This window comes from Littorina saxatilis, linkage group LG1, assembly GCF_037325665.1.
Source record: "Littorina saxatilis isolate snail1 linkage group LG1, US_GU_Lsax_2.0, whole genome shotgun sequence".
In the NCBI taxonomy this organism is placed as follows: Eukaryota; Metazoa; Mollusca; class Gastropoda; order Littorinimorpha; family Littorinidae; genus Littorina; species Littorina saxatilis.
Genome location: NC_090245.1, coordinates 19527283 through 19542731, shown reverse-complemented (window position 1 = coordinate 19542731; position 15449 = coordinate 19527283). Strand labels below are relative to the sequence as shown.

The 15449-nt window shown below is 42.4% G+C and overlaps 1 protein-coding gene across 1 annotated transcript in view; it reads left to right on the top strand.

Annotated features, from left to right (window-relative positions):
* The first annotated feature begins 8384 nt into the window (after positions 1-8384).
* LOC138963924 (interferon regulatory factor 8-like) overlaps positions 8385-15449 on the top strand; it is a 32741-nt gene continuing 25676 nt past the window's right edge. The window contains exon 1 of the mRNA XM_070335794.1: positions 8385-8916. Coding sequence (XP_070191895.1) covers positions 8894-8916 — 23 coding nt within the window. The 5' untranslated portion in view covers positions 8385-8893. The remainder of the gene's footprint in view (positions 8917-15449) is intronic.

The window sequence follows — 15449 nt, the reverse complement described above, 5'->3', positions numbered from 1 at the left end:
GCATTTTGACAAGAATCTGGAGTGTTTCCAGGTCAACCTTGGTGGGAGTGCCATAGCCTGGTGTCTTTAATCTTCTTCAGAATTCAAACCCATGCATCTTTGAAATCAGTTGTAATTTGATTTGAAAAGATGTGCATTTAACTAATTACATACCATACCCGTGAGTATTGTATCTCGTGTGTTTTGAGTTTTCTTCTTCTTTTGTGTTTGTTATTGTTGTTGTTGTTTTCTTGTTTCTCTACACAACAACATGACTGTGGATGAGATTTTTGTTTGTTTGTTTGTTTGTTTGCTTAACGCCCAGCCGACCACGAAGGGCCATATCAGGGCGGTGCTGCTTTGACATATAACGTGCGCCACACACAAGACAGAAGTCGCAGCACAGGCTTCATGTCTCACCCAGTCACATTATTCTGACACCGGACCAACCAGTCCTAGCACTAACCCCATAATGCCAGACGCCAGGCGGAGCAGCCACTAGATTGCCAATTTTAAAGTCTTAGGTCAGTATGACCCGGCGGCCGGGGTTCGAACCCACGACCCCCCGATCACGGGGCGGACGCCTTACCACTAGGCCAACCGTGCCGGTGTGTGGATGAGATGAACAAAGTTGAAAAACAAAAGAAATCTGTACTCACCAGTACAAGGATAGCACACACACACACACACAAAGTCAAATGTTCACCTATGGAGGCTTCATTGGGACCTCAAACAAACAAATTCAAAGGAAAGCAAAAGCAAAAACAGCACAGAACCAAAAAGGGGTTAGAAGACAGAGGGAAAACATGTTTTTACCCCTTTTTACATTTAGTCAAGTTTTGACTAAATGTTTTAACATAGAGGGGGGAATCGAGACGAGGGTCGTGGTGTGTGTGTGTGTCTGTCTGTCTGTATGTGTGTGTGTGTGTGTAGAGCGATTCAGACCAAACTACTGGACCGATCTTTATGAAATTTGATGTAAGAGTTCCTGGGAATGATATCCCCGGAACATTTTTTCTTTTTTTCTATAAATATCTTTGATGACGTCATATCCGGCTTTTTGTAAAAGTTGAGGCGGCACTGTCACACCCTCATTTTTCAATCAAATTGATTGAAATTTTGGCCCAGAAATCTTCGACGAAGGCCGGACTTCGGTATTGCATTTCAGCTTGGTGGCTTAAAAATTAATTAATGACTTTGGTCATTAAAAATCTGAAAATTGTAAAAAAAAAAAATTTTTTATAAAACGATCCAAATTTACGTTTATCTTATTTTTCATCATTTTCTGATTTCCAAAATCATATAAATATGTTATATTTGGATTAAAAACAAGCTCTGAAAATTAAAAATACAAAAATTATTATTAAAATAAAATTTCCGAAATCGATTTAAAAACAATTTCATCTTATTCCTTGTGGGTTCCTGATTCCAAAAACATATAGATGTGATATGTTTGGATTAAAAACACGCTCAGAAAGTTAAAAAGAATAGAGATAAAGAAAAGCGTGCTATCCTTCTCAGCGCAACTACTACCCCGCTCTTCTTGTCAATTTCACTGCCATTGCATCGAGCGGTGGACTGACGATGCTACGAGTATATACAGTCTACTTCGTTTATAACGTCGCCGGATATAACGTCACCCCGTTATATCGTCACCCAAACACCGGTCCCGGCTCAATTCCTTCTTTCCAAGACTATTTTAACCTCGGATACAACGTCACCGGATATAACGTCACCCAGTTATAACGTCACTCATCCATGTCGGTTATAACGTCATATCAATCCCCATATGCAGCAGTTTGCATGGTGAACGACTGTCAAGGCATGTTCATTTACCCTACACGTGTCACACGTTTTGTGTGTTAACGGTATTCAAGTTTTTCCGTTTTCCCGTTGTTAGAGACCCAAGGAAAACTAGGTTCAAGGCATAATCATTTTTGCTGCATGCGTTTTGTGAGTTCCTGTTCGAGGTTTTTAATCAAAAGAAAAATGTTTTATTTCATTTCGTTTTGTGAGTTCCTGTTCTATGTTTTTAGTCAGTAATGAAAAATGTTTCATTTCATTTCGCTTTGTGAGTTCCTTACTTAGGTTCCTCAGTGTTCTAGGTTTTTAATTAAAAGAAAAATTTTCCATTTCATTCGTGTTGTGAGTTCCTGTCTTTGTTTTTAACTAAAAAAATTTGTTTTAAAAAGTTTCATATCGAGCATACATGGTTACTCCTGCGCGAGCGCGTGCGAATGGATCTGTCTACTTCTGTCCTTCAATCACGCATATAAAAAAAAACCTCGATTATTGAAATGACGGTAGGAGAAGGTCGAGAGGATGAGAACAGACTACGACGTTTGTTTGTTTTTTGGTCCGTAGAATACAGACTACAACTGCCCTCGACGAGGAGGCTGAGCGTCACTTTCAATTGGGCGTTGTCGACAGGCTGAGTAGGTCGCTCAGGCCAGGGACCTATATTAGTATAGGTCTATGCTCAGGCTAAATTGTAAAGGTAAACATTAAGTGCAGTGAACCGACAAATTGAGAAAAGTGATACTGCACTCTTAAAGCACTATTTTGACTCAACTTGGAAAGCCATGGACGTTATATCAAGTGACGTTATAATGATAATAATAATACAGTAGTAGTCTAACGAGTATAACGTCCCGCTCACAAGATGAGGTGGAGACGGTGAATGGGGAAAGGGGTTAACTATGAACCCAAAGTTGTTACTACCAGAACGATTGTGCGTAAAGGTGGGCAGCCACTTTGCTGTTGACGAGAAGCTTCTTCGTTAATAATAATAATATAAGTCAAATAGACATTAATTACGTATAAGGACCCATGAAGTTCTCGTCATTTTTACATTTAGTCAAGTTTTGACTAAATGTTTTAACGTAGAGGGGGGAATCGAGACGAGAGTCGTGGTGTATGTGTGTGTGTGTGTGTGTGTGTGTGTGTGTGTGTGTGTGTGTGAGTAGAGCGATTCAGACTAAACTACTGGAATGATCTTTATGAAATTTGACATGAGAGTTTCTGGGTATGATATCCCCAGACGTTTTTTTTCATTTTTTTGAGTCACTTGAGAAAATGTGACTCTATGTAATCGGTCAGTGTTAGTCTGTCCGGCCGGCCGGCCGGCCGGCCGGCCGGCCGTAGACACCACCTTAACGTTGGACTTTTCTCGGAAACTATCAAAGCGATCGGGCTCATATTTTGTTTAGTCGTGACCTCCAATGACCTCTACACTTTAACGATGGTTTCGTTGACCTTTGACCTTTTTCAAGGTCACAGGTCAGCGTCAAAGGAAAAATTAGACATTTTATATCTTTGACAAAGTTCATCGGGTGTGATTGAAACTTTGTAGGATTATTCTTTACATCAAAGTATTTACATCTGTAGCCTTTTACGAACGTTATCAGAAAAACAAGGGAGATAACTAGCCTTTTCTGTTCGGCAACACACAACTTAACGTTGGGCTTTTCTCGGAAACTATAAAAGTGACCGGGCTCAAATTTTATGTGAACGTGACTCATTGTGTTGTGAATAGCAATTTCTTCCTGTCCATCTGATGCCTCATATAATATTCAGAACTGCGAAAGTGACTCGATCGAGCGTTTGCTCTTCTTGTTGATAAATGTCTTTGATGACGTCATCCGGTTTTTCGTGAAAGTTGAGGCGGCACTGTCACGCTCTCATTTTTCAACCAAATTGGTTGAAATTTTGGTCAAATAATCTTTGACAAAGCCCGGACTTCGGTATTGCATTTCAGCTTGGTGGCTTAAAAATTAATTAATGACCTTGGTCATTAAAAATCTGAAAATTGTAAAAAAAAATTTTAAAAAAATTATAAAACGATCCAAATTTACGTTCATTTTATTCTCCATCATTTTCTGATTAAAAAAACATATAAATATGTTATATTTGGATTAAAAACAAGCTTTGAAAATTAAAAATATAAAAATTATTATCAAAATTAAATTTTCGAAATCAATTTAAAAACACTTTCATCTTATTCTTTGTCGGTTCCTGATTCCAAAAACATAGATATGATATGTTTGGATTAAAAACACGCTCAGAAAGTTAAAACGAAGAGAGGTACAGAAAAGCGTGCTATCCTTCTCAGCGCAACTACTACCCCGCTCTTCTTGTCAATTTCACTGCCTTTGCCATGAGCGGTGGACTGACGATGCTACGAGTCTTGCTGAAAAATTGCATTGCGTTCAGTTTCATTCTGTGAGTTCGACAGCTACTCGACTAAATGTTGTATTTTCGCCTTACGCGACTTGTTATTTCTTCGGACATCAATGTAAAAAAAAACGTCACGTTGATAGTCGTCATCGGCTTCTGTGGCGCACCCGCCAACCACCAACCCAGGCGGGTTATCCAGATCCAGATCAAGGACAGGTCAAGATCTAGCAGAATATGAATAAACGACAGACATGTGTGTGTGTGAGTGTGTCCTTAAAGCTAATAACGTCGGACACTATAATTTAAGACTGAGATTATCGATGAAACCAGACGGAGCTTGACACTCCAACACTAGCAACCTGTCTCCGAATTTCGGGGAAAATGTTGTGTATACAATTTTGTATTCATGGTATAGCCAGGTTTTGGAAATACGCAAAGAAGAGAATAGTCCACAATTCTATATATGAGGAAGTGAATTAAAGATGATTGTAATAAGTTAGTTTAAAACTTACAACAATATGTTGTTGTAATTTTTAAACAACACTAATGCATGCACTTTCCATTTCTGCACAGTTTTATGAAAACAGTCAGTACTTTAGAAAGGGACATAACTCTTGGACTCCGGATATAACATCACCCGCGCGTAAAAGTGACGTTATAACCGATGAACCGGATACAGCGTCACCGCGTATAACGTCGCTCAAGAACATCCCCCGAGGGGTGACGTAATATCCGGAGTCGACTGTATACGCTCTTGCTGTAAAAATGCAGTGAGTTCAGTTTCATTCTGTTTGTTCGACAGCTTGACTAAATGTTGTAATTTCGCCTTACGCGACTTGTTTCTTCTTCTTCATTTCCATCTTAGCCCTCTTATCTGATCAACCTCAGACCTGAAACCACACCCACCTGATTTGCACAGGTGTACAGGACATATCCTTCAATATTTGTATTTGTTTCTTCTTCTTCATTTCCATCTTAGCCCTCTTATCTGATCAACCTCAGACCTGAAACCACACCCACCTGATTTGCACAGGTGTACAGTACATATCCTTCAATATTTGTATTTGGGGGGAAACCCGTTTCTGGCAAAGACCTTGATTAAACCCACGCACAGAAAGTCAGACTGATTATTTGAAAAGCACCCAAGAAATAGTTTCCTTGGCCAACAACATGACTACGTCAAATCAAAGGCACATATAAACAAATTTAAACATTTTTTTGTTGAAAGCGGAACTAGCATAAGAGTCTTATTAAGACTTTCTTTGTGTTGTGAGTTGAATAAAACAAGGGCTGACGCTTTTATTTGGATACACTGAGCCGCTTGAGTTAGTCATGTGTGCGTGGGATACAAGAAAAATGTCTTTAGTTTAGTGACCAGGGTGGGCATACGCAGATATCTGTTAGTTGTTTTTTCACACCCGACCGTCGTCCTAAAGCCAAGGGGAACTAGTCTATTATGGCTAACGAAGTTATGCACAAAGATTACGAACAGTCTTAAAGTGGGAACAATAGAGAGAGAGAACGTGTGGTTGTGTGCAAGGGCGGATCTGGGGGGGGGGGGGTTACACGGGTTACGTAACCCCCCCACCCCCCCAAAAAAGAGGTAATTTATTGGCTCAGGATGCACCAGATAGCTCTATTTTGCTTCTTTGGATAAAAAAAATTTCCGGGGGGGCATGCCCCCGGACCCCCCTAGAGCCTTTGGCGCCGTCAACTTGTATCTTCGCAGTCATTTTGTAACCCCCCCCCCCCCCCCTCCAAAGTGAATTGATCCGCCCTTGGTGTGTGTGTGTGTGTGTGCGTTTATGATACGGACTGATTTACGTTTGCGCGCTTGAGCGTCTTGCTGTCTTTCTTTCTCTATCATCTTTGTCTATCACAAGTTTTTACGTTTACTACGCCGCCTCGAATTCCCGCCTTCGCGCACTGTCTGCTGTCTATTAGTGCGTGTCACCGGCAGTGGACCCCGTATAGTTTCAGTTTCCAACACAGATCTTCCCTGTGACCATTGCATACTGTCACGAGAATCTAAAGTGTCACAATCACGCTGCATCAGTATAATTTACATAACAATTATACTGGCGGATGTAAAACTGTGTCAGACGGAAGATTTTAAAGAGGCCAATGGTGACTAAATTTCCGTCCCTGTACTGTTTAAAGCAGAGATCTGTACAGTATCTCTGTTTAAAGCGAACTTTACCAGGAAAATTACCGTGAAATAATCGGCCTCACATCTAACTATGTAACAAAGTCAAAACTTAAGTATGTGGGCGTGGGAACAAAGTACTTAAGTTAATTATTACAGTCTCTGGCTTGTGTGTTGCACAGCGGCTTTATTCTGATCCCGGTTTCAAGTTCAGTGTATCCTTATGAGACAGAAGAACCGTCTATTTGTCATTTACATTATGCGTTGACGACGAAACTGATGAGCCTGAATTTGTAGCGGAGACTAATAAGGAAATAACAAGTCGCGTGAAGCTATATCAAAACCGATTTAGTCGATCTCAGTAACGGCCTGAAAATTTCAGATCAACACCGAAAACCGCCCGGGATCCGTTATCCCCGAGACTATTGAGGTTTGAATCCCCGAGACCCGAAGACGGGTCGCGCTGGTCTCCGCGAACATAGCCATAGGACCGTTTTTCTTTTTATGTTGAGCACATTATATCAGAGTAAACGTGGCATATCTATACATTTTTGGACTAAGGAAATTTTCCTCTTTTTTTTTTTTTAAATACAATGCAATCATTTTATAATCTGTTGTTAAATTTTTATGTTAATCAGGATAAATCTTAATCAGTCAACAAATAAATAAATTCATTACAGGGCCGGACTAGGCTAAGACGAGGGGGGGGGGGTTGCTAGTGGTGGTCCAGGGGGATGTTCCCCCTGGCGGGGTCAAGGGGCAGAGCCCCTTGTGGGGGTCACTGGGGACGAAGCCCCCTGAAGCTGATGGGTAGGTCATATTCTGAGATAGGAAAATGGTCGCTCCTTGCATGAAACGGCATAAAATAAACAATAATAAAAAATGTTTTAAATAAGTGAGGTACATGTTTAGGCTAGAGGGGGTTGCGCAACCCCCATAACCCCCCCGGTAGTCCGGCCCTGCATTATTAAGCTTTCAAGCTTAAATGCAATCTCAAAGTCAAAGACTGTTTGACCAAAATGTCAAGTCCATTTGATTGGGAAATGAGGTGGCCACAGTGCCGCCTCAACTTCTTTTATACCGGATAAGGCGTTCTTTTTTTTTCCACCCTTTCTTTCGTCAAGTTTCTTTTTGGTTTTCTATGTTTTTTCTCCTTTTTCCCCATTTAAGGAGGCAATCAGTCTGTTTTCCAAGTTTCTACGTGTATTTTATTTCTCACTGATCAATATATCGCGTCCCCGTAGAAGAAAGAGGTTTTTAAAAAATTGTATTCTTCCCTTCTTCTTTTATTTATATTACATGTACTTACTCTCTTTCTTTTTTCTCTCTTTTCCCTCCCCTTATTCTTTGTTCCCTTCAGCTCAGCAGCCAATCTAGTCTCGTGCTGCTATTTTTGACGCAATCATTTCATCGCCAACGCCAAAAACCCAGAATAAGACAATGAATGAACTCTGTCACGGGTCACGGGTCGTCGATGCTGATCACGGAAGTTTTTGAAGGATTCGGGCGCTAAACTTATGCAACAGGAAACATTTAATAGATGAACCACGTGGGCTTTCCTCAGTGATTGGACCGCCAAAGAGGATAATGGTAGTTTTAGCTTTTTAATTTTTAATTTTTTTAACATTTTCTGTCCAGGAATTTTTACTTGGAAAGATGGTAATTTCAGAAGTCACAGAGATCGTTTAGTGATTGGTTTGTGGAAGAGGGGTTAGAAAAGAAGATCCAATAGGAGAACACGGTGAAGGGAGGTTGAATCGAGGGAGAGTTGGGTTAGTGGTGAGGGTGGGGTCCTGTATTGTTACTATGGAGGGAAAGTTCATCTTTTTCTTCCGCTTTCTTAACTCAAGATTTAACCGAAAACAAAAGCTGGGCTGGGTAGGATATTAAAAGAACCCTTACACGTACTTCGTCATGGATGACACTCTGTTAGTGTGAAGCGTTCGTGGTATACCTACCTAGCTTCGAAGGCGTCTGTACATAAGGAGTTGTACACGTACACGTGTAGCATACATTGTGTACTACAATTATACTGTTTGTGTGGGTTCCAATTAACTTGTCACGGATTCGTGCTTGTATAACATGATCGGTTTGTCTGTGTTCGTGTGTCTGTTTTAGTTTGCTGGTGTCGTCAGTTTAGTCAATTCGCTGTTGATATTATAGTTCACAACCACACTGAGGCAGGCAGGCAAACGGAGGGAAAACAACCACAGAAATCCTGAAACGCTGTCGAAGAGACAGGCGGACGAACGCTGAAAAAAAAAGAAGGAACAAAACCACACAAAAAACGCACAACTGAAAACAATCTATGGCAATTTATGCATAATCGCTTGAATCACTAATAAGCGGTCAGCCGATCAAAACTTCACTGCTGATATCGTCAATCTCTTTAAACTGCTAATGCTCAACACGAGAGAATCACATTCGTGTAATTAGCACCCGGAAATATTCCACAGTTCGAACAAAAACAGAGGAAGAAGCAGCTGGACGTGTGTCAAGAATTTGTACATCAAGCCGTGGCTTCGAGTCGTCAAAAGACATCTTTGTGCCCTTCGTCAAGAGTTTCGCTCACGTTTCACCTGAAACTACACGATGTTCTATTCAAGAGACCATTTGTAAGTAGTATTTGTTTACGGTGATCTATTTATAATCATGATCGTTTATCGGTGATGATTTTTTTTTAAATGGATACTCCTTTGGAACTTGTTCAAAGTTTGCTGGCTCAGTTGAAATGCTTTCGCATAGTCTACTGTGTTCGTGTATATCGTTTCATTCTTTGTATTTCTATTGTTTCAGGATGTTGTCCTTCAAAGTTTATCCCTGCCTTCCGCTCTTTTCGCATGTTCCTTTCTTTCCCTCTCAGGATTATTAGATATTTTGTCAGTGTGCAAGTTTTTATCATTTAAAATATGTTGTATTTATTTCCAATTAACACTCGCTGGACTTCTGATTACAGAGAAGGTAACTCTATCTTCCACATTATAAAAATATATGTACTGACCGTTCTCAATCACCCCGCCATACAGGCAGCCGTATACTTCATCTCCAGAGGCCGTTTGTAGAAGTAGAGCGGCCGGGATGCATAGCTATAGGGCTGTGTGAGGAGGTATAACCACGGAAGAACAGGACCACAAATAATCCTTGCTGATCATATTTACATGATCGGTTATCAGTCCCCACGCACAACATTGCTTTCTTTTGCCCAAACAGCTTAGTTCAGGCCTCGACAATACAATATCACTGGACCCTGATTTCTCAGATGTTTTGTTCATGACTTTAATTTTTTTAATTTTAATATAGCCCCATTTTAAGACCCATCATTTTTAAGACCTAATGTTCTCAAGTTTTGGAGGTCGTAAATTTGTTGAAAAGCATATGCCATTGCATCAACGTAACGACGATCGTAAAAACAGTGGCCAAGGCCCAACTTGAAACATTAACTCATGCTGGTACACGTGGTATTTCTTTTTTCGAGACTGACCTACACTACTCCTGCTTACAAGTGTGAAACTTTCTGTTTTTGGTTTCGTCAGCTAAAATTGGCATGCACCATAAACCACAGGAGCTCGAAATGAAAACAAAACTGTGGTTTCACTATCGGTATTGAGATGAAAGTTCAAACGGACGAAAATTATACGGTCAGTTCAGTGGTTTTGGTTTTGGTGACGTGTTAGTACTTTCGCATGGTCGGCAGACCACGTCTTATCTGCAGGCTAGTGTAACCTTTTCTGTTCAGTATCTGCTGGTAATAATTCTTGATAGTGTTGGTTCACACATTCGTTCGTTTATAAACTTGTGTCCTTGTTTTTGTCATATGCTTGGGGTGTGAAGGGGAATGCGCGGCCTGTAGGGAGCAGCAGTGGTGCGAATAAGTGTGTGTGTGTGAGTGTGTGTGTGTGTGTGTGCGTCACGCAGTGTCTGCGTGCGTGCGTGCGTGCGTGCGTGCGTATGTGTGTCTGTGTGCGTGTGTGTCTGTGTGCGTCACAGTGTCTGCGTGCGTGCGTGTGTCAGTATGTCTGTGTGCGCCGCGGCGCGCGCTCGTGTCTGTGTGTGTCTGCGTGAATGTTTTATGTGTGTGTGTGTGTCTGTGTCCGAGTGTGCCTGTGTCTGTGCGTCTGTGTGAATGTAAACAATGTGTGTGTGTGTGTCAGCTGAGGGTGTGACGGTCAGCTGAGTGCGTGTGTGTGTGTGTGTGTGTGTCTCTCTCTCTCTCTCTCTCTCTCTCTCTTCTATTTTTGCTGTCGTTGTTTTTAACTCTCTTCGTTTATTATTCATGATCGTTAATCAGTTCGTCTCAAGTGTCCCGCGTCCCTGCTCAGTGTTCCCATAACATTCTTAATGATTTAAGTTTTAATGATGTGTTTGATGCTTTTAGACTTTTTAACGAATTTTAATGCATTATTGTATGATGATTATGCAACTGGGAGGAAGAATCCGTGTGTGAGCGCGAGCGTACGTTCAGTTTGTGTGTGTGGCAGAGAGAGAGAGAGAGAGAGAGACGGAGACTAAGAGAGACTGAGCCTAGAGAGAGAGAGAGAGAGAGAGAGAGAGAGAGAGAGAGAGAGAGAGAGAGAGAGAGAGAGGAGTGTGGATGTGTTTGGCAGAGATGGTTATGTTTATTTCTTCTGTAAATTATATCCCCTTGTCTAAAGGGCTTTTAAAGCTGAGGACAATAAACTCTCAAAGCGTCTAGCTCTCTCTCTCTCTCTCTCTCTCTCTCTCTCTCTCTCTCTCTCTCTCTCTCTCTCTCTCTCTCTCTCTCTCTCTCTCTCTCTCTCTAGTATATTCTTGATTGTTATATCCTTTGGGACACAGTCACTCACTTTTGATTTATAGTTTTGTTCACGAAATTATGATGTTCTGCATACTATCCATTGTCTTGCAGAGTTGATGTACTATTGCATAGTATTTTGACTCTAATTGACTTGCAAATTTTTGCTTTGCACCTTGTCATGAACATTTATAAACTACAATGTTTCATATAATGCACTTATGTACATAAACTTATACTGTTTTACTAATTATGTAAGTCTGTAGTAGTAGTTATTATAGTATATTTAGTCCCTCTTTAGGGCGAGGGCTAGATGCAAAAAACTGAGTATACCAATGCTTATTCTGTTACCCTCGTAAAATAAAGAATTGTCATTGTCATTGTCATTCTCTCTCTCTCTCTCTCTCTCTCTCTCTCTCTCTCTCTCTCTCTCTCTCTCTCTCTCTCTCTCTCTCTCTCTCTCTCTCTCTCTCTCCGACCCCTCTCTTTCTCTCTCTCTCTCTGCGTCTCTCAGTCTCGCGAAAAAGACAGAAGTTTTTCAACCAAAACGCAATCTTCACGTCGGCTGCGAATTATTGTTTGTTTTCCTCAAGGAAAATAAAACGTAAACCGGACTACACTATCAGTTAATTTTGACATCTCTTGAAGTTAATATCCGCAAGAGACTGTGCAGGTATAAAGCCTACAACGTGACCTGTCTTTCTGAAAAGGCCTTACCTGAACCTGACTTGGGGAACATGTTTGAAACACGCAGTTCAGTGAAGAAGATATTGTCCCTGTCTGTGTTATTACTAGTTTGGAGGATAACATCTAGTCCAAACCTGGTTTTCCCCTGCGGTAAGGGGTCAGCCCTAACTGGGTTTTCCAAAATAGCAGATTATCAGTTGCGGTGGTGGGGTTGAAGTGCGGGTTGGTGGATAGGGCCGGGTGGGGTTGGGGCTGACATAAACCCATGAAGGAGAGAGAAGGGCCCGGAGTGGGGGCAGTGTGAGTGCAGGGCAGGGGCGGAGCAGTTAAGCCAGAGGGGGGGGGGGGTGGGAGGGGGGGCCGTTACAACCTGTGGTCCAGGGGTAGATCCCTTGTGGGGTACAGGGGCAAGGCCCCGTTGGGGGGGGGGGGGGGGGGGCAGAAGCTGAAGAGTTTTAGCTATTTTATGAACAATTTATGGCTTATGATTATCCTTGATTTTAAACATGATCAACAGGTGTCAGCAGCCACTCATTATTTCTTTTAAAGTTAGTATTAAATCTTCCTTTTCAAGTTATGACAGCCGGGGGGGAAGGGGTGTTCCGGAACCCCTGTAACACCCCCCCCCCCCCTAATCCACCCGCCTGGAGTGCGTATGTGTTTGTGTGTGTGTAATTGCGTGTGTGTGTGTGTGTGTGTGTGTGTGTGTGTGTGTGTGTGTGTGTGTGTGTGAGAGAGAGAGAGAGAGAGACAGAGACAGAGAGAGACAGAGAGGGGGGGGGGGGGGGAGGTTATCCACCACAAAGCGGCATTTTCATAAGTACCTTTACAGATTAATACACCAATAGCCTAATGATTGCACGCCGATCTCATGACACCTGTTCGTTCTTTATTCATGTAATTGTGTATAAAGGTATAAAGCCTACAACGTGACCTGTCTTTCTGAAAAGGCCTTACCTGAACCTGACTTGGGGAACATGTTTGAAACATGATCTCATGACACATCTTTATTCATGTAATTGTGTCACTCGGTCGTTCTCGGCAATGGATGGCTGTATTGTTAAAGCTCTTCTCTTGTTGCACAGTTGGATGAATGTTTATGAAGAACCTGGGTTTCACCACTGATGAGCTGGTACTCACCCAAGAATCAACAGAAACTTGAAGGTACTCCTAGAAATTGGGTTTTCCCCTGAGACATGCGCTCGTTCGTGTCGCCGTATGTGGAAAAGAAATTCAATTTAAAAGAAAGGTACGATTATATAACATATGATTGAACCATAGACAAAACAAAACATTCACTAGAATTTAGATCTGTCGCTCTTTAAAAAGCAACAGACCAATATCATTAAAAAGCGATCACTTATTTCTGGATGAGGCAAAAAAGTGACTTCGTATGCGGTGTTTTTTCTTTTGTTTTTGTTTAAAAAAAAAAAAAATGTTAACACTAGTTCAAACCATGTGCGCCAATTTTATTTGTTTATTATCTAAACTGATTTAGCCGTGAAGTCATCCTCCTGTCTTTTAGGGTCAGACTGTGAAGCCTAACATGCCGCTGTCATGTCAACAGTCATATGCCTGTGATAAAAACAGCCGGTACACCGGCACTGATAGTCACTAAAACAACTCGATTTACAAACACACACGCGGCACGCACCCATGCACGCACCCATGCACGCACGCTCGCACACACACACACACGCACGCACCCATGCACGCACACACGCATATTCACACACACACACAAACACACACACACAATCACACACTGACGCACGCACGCACACACACAAACACACATACACGCACGGCCTACACACCCACGCACGCGGCACCGTCATGCACGCACTGACACACACAGACACACAGACTGACACACACACACACACATACACATACACCGGCGTGGCGGCCTGGACACACGCACACTCGCGCGTGCACACATACACACAAACAAACACAAACTAGTTCTCTCTCCCTCTCGCTCTCTCTGTTTCTCTCTCTGTGTCTCTCTGTCTCTGTATCTGTCTCTGTATGTCTCTCTCTCTATTGTCTGTCTGTTTGTTTGTCTGTCTGTCTGTCTCTCTCTGTCTAGGCTCTGTCTCTTTCTCTGTCTCTGTCTGTCTGTCTGTCTGTCTGTCTGTCTGTCTGTCTGTCTCTCTCTCTCTCTCTCTCTCTCTCTCTCTCTCTCTCTCTCTCTCTCTCTCTCTCTCTCTCTCTCTCTGTCCAGCCGATTCACAAACAATTACACTGCCGTGGCTCTGTTTTGTACACATCGAGGTGCGACCAATGACTAATTCTGGCTTTACAATTTTTCAAAATTCGTTGATACAGGCAAGAGCACTTGAACATACTAAACGGGGTCACCTCGGGCCTCCTTCACACCAAGCACGTCAAGTTAATAGAATAATGCGTCACATTAATTGTAAAGTACGCCATAAAAGGCTGGTCCGCGGAAGAGAGAGAGAGAGAGAGAGAGAGGTCGTGAGAGAGATCGAGAGAGAGATAGCGAGAGAGAGATAGCGAGAGAGAGAGAGAGCGCGCGCGACGTGTGTTCAAGTTGTGTGTGTGTGGGTGTGTTAGTGTGTGTGTGTGTGCATGAGAGAGAGACTGAGAGTGTAGGTGTGTGTGTGTGTGCGTGCTCGCTCGTGTCTGCGTGAATGGATTTGTGTGTGTGTGTGTGTGCGTGCGTGTGTCAGTTGGTGTGTTAGTGTGAATGTGAATGTGTTTCAGTGACTGTGTGTTTCAGTGTGTGTGTGTGCGGTGTGTGTGTGTAGCTTATGTGTGTGTGTGTGTGTGTGTGTGTGTGAGTCAGAGTGTGTGTGTGTGTGTGTGTGTGAGTCAGAGTGTGTGTGTGTGTGAGTCAGTGTGTGTGTGTGTGTGTGTGTGTGCGTGTTTGTGTGTGTGTGTGTGTTTATGTGTGTGCACATGGTATGTGTGTGTGTGTGTGTGCGTGCGTGTGTGTGATTGAGTCTGTCTGTGTGTCTGTCGTCTCTCAGTGTCTCTGTCTCTGTCTGTCTCTGTCTGTCTGTCTGTCTGTCTGTCTCTGTCTCTGTCTCTCTCTCTCTCTGTCTCTCTCTCTCTCTCTCTTTCTCTCACACGGGCTCGAGTGCAGAAATTGCATGTACGTGCTAACGATCGAGCCTCTTTGAATATTTACAACACCGTTCATAGTGTAGCCTATACCACAGTGACACGCCGCGACCACGCTATTTTTTTCGGTTTCAGTTTCGTGCAAACAACCCTGGATGCTGGTCTAAGCACGATTGGAACTGAGAGTGAAAAGAATTTAACTCTTATCTCCACGAGAACGATTCGCTGCCAGCATTGAATAGGCCGGTAGAGTCAAATTCAACAAATATACTGTGTGGGAATGCCCGTCTCATTCTCTCGTAGGCCTACTGGCTTATATTTGTCAGTTGTATACTATGCGCACTTGTTCTCTCTCTCTCTCTCTCTCTCTCTCTCTCTCTCTCTCTCTCTCTCTCTCTCTCTCTATCTCTCTTTCTCTCTCTCTCTCTCTTTTTCTCTCTCTCTCTCTCTCTCTCTCTCTCTCTCTCTCTCTCTCTCTCTCTCTCTCTCCGTCTCGCTCTCCGGTTCTCATTTGTGTCCCATAATTATTGACTTTCTCCGCCTATCAACAGTTACCTATCCAGTGACGTCCGTTAAACATGAAACTAAGGTTTATTGTAT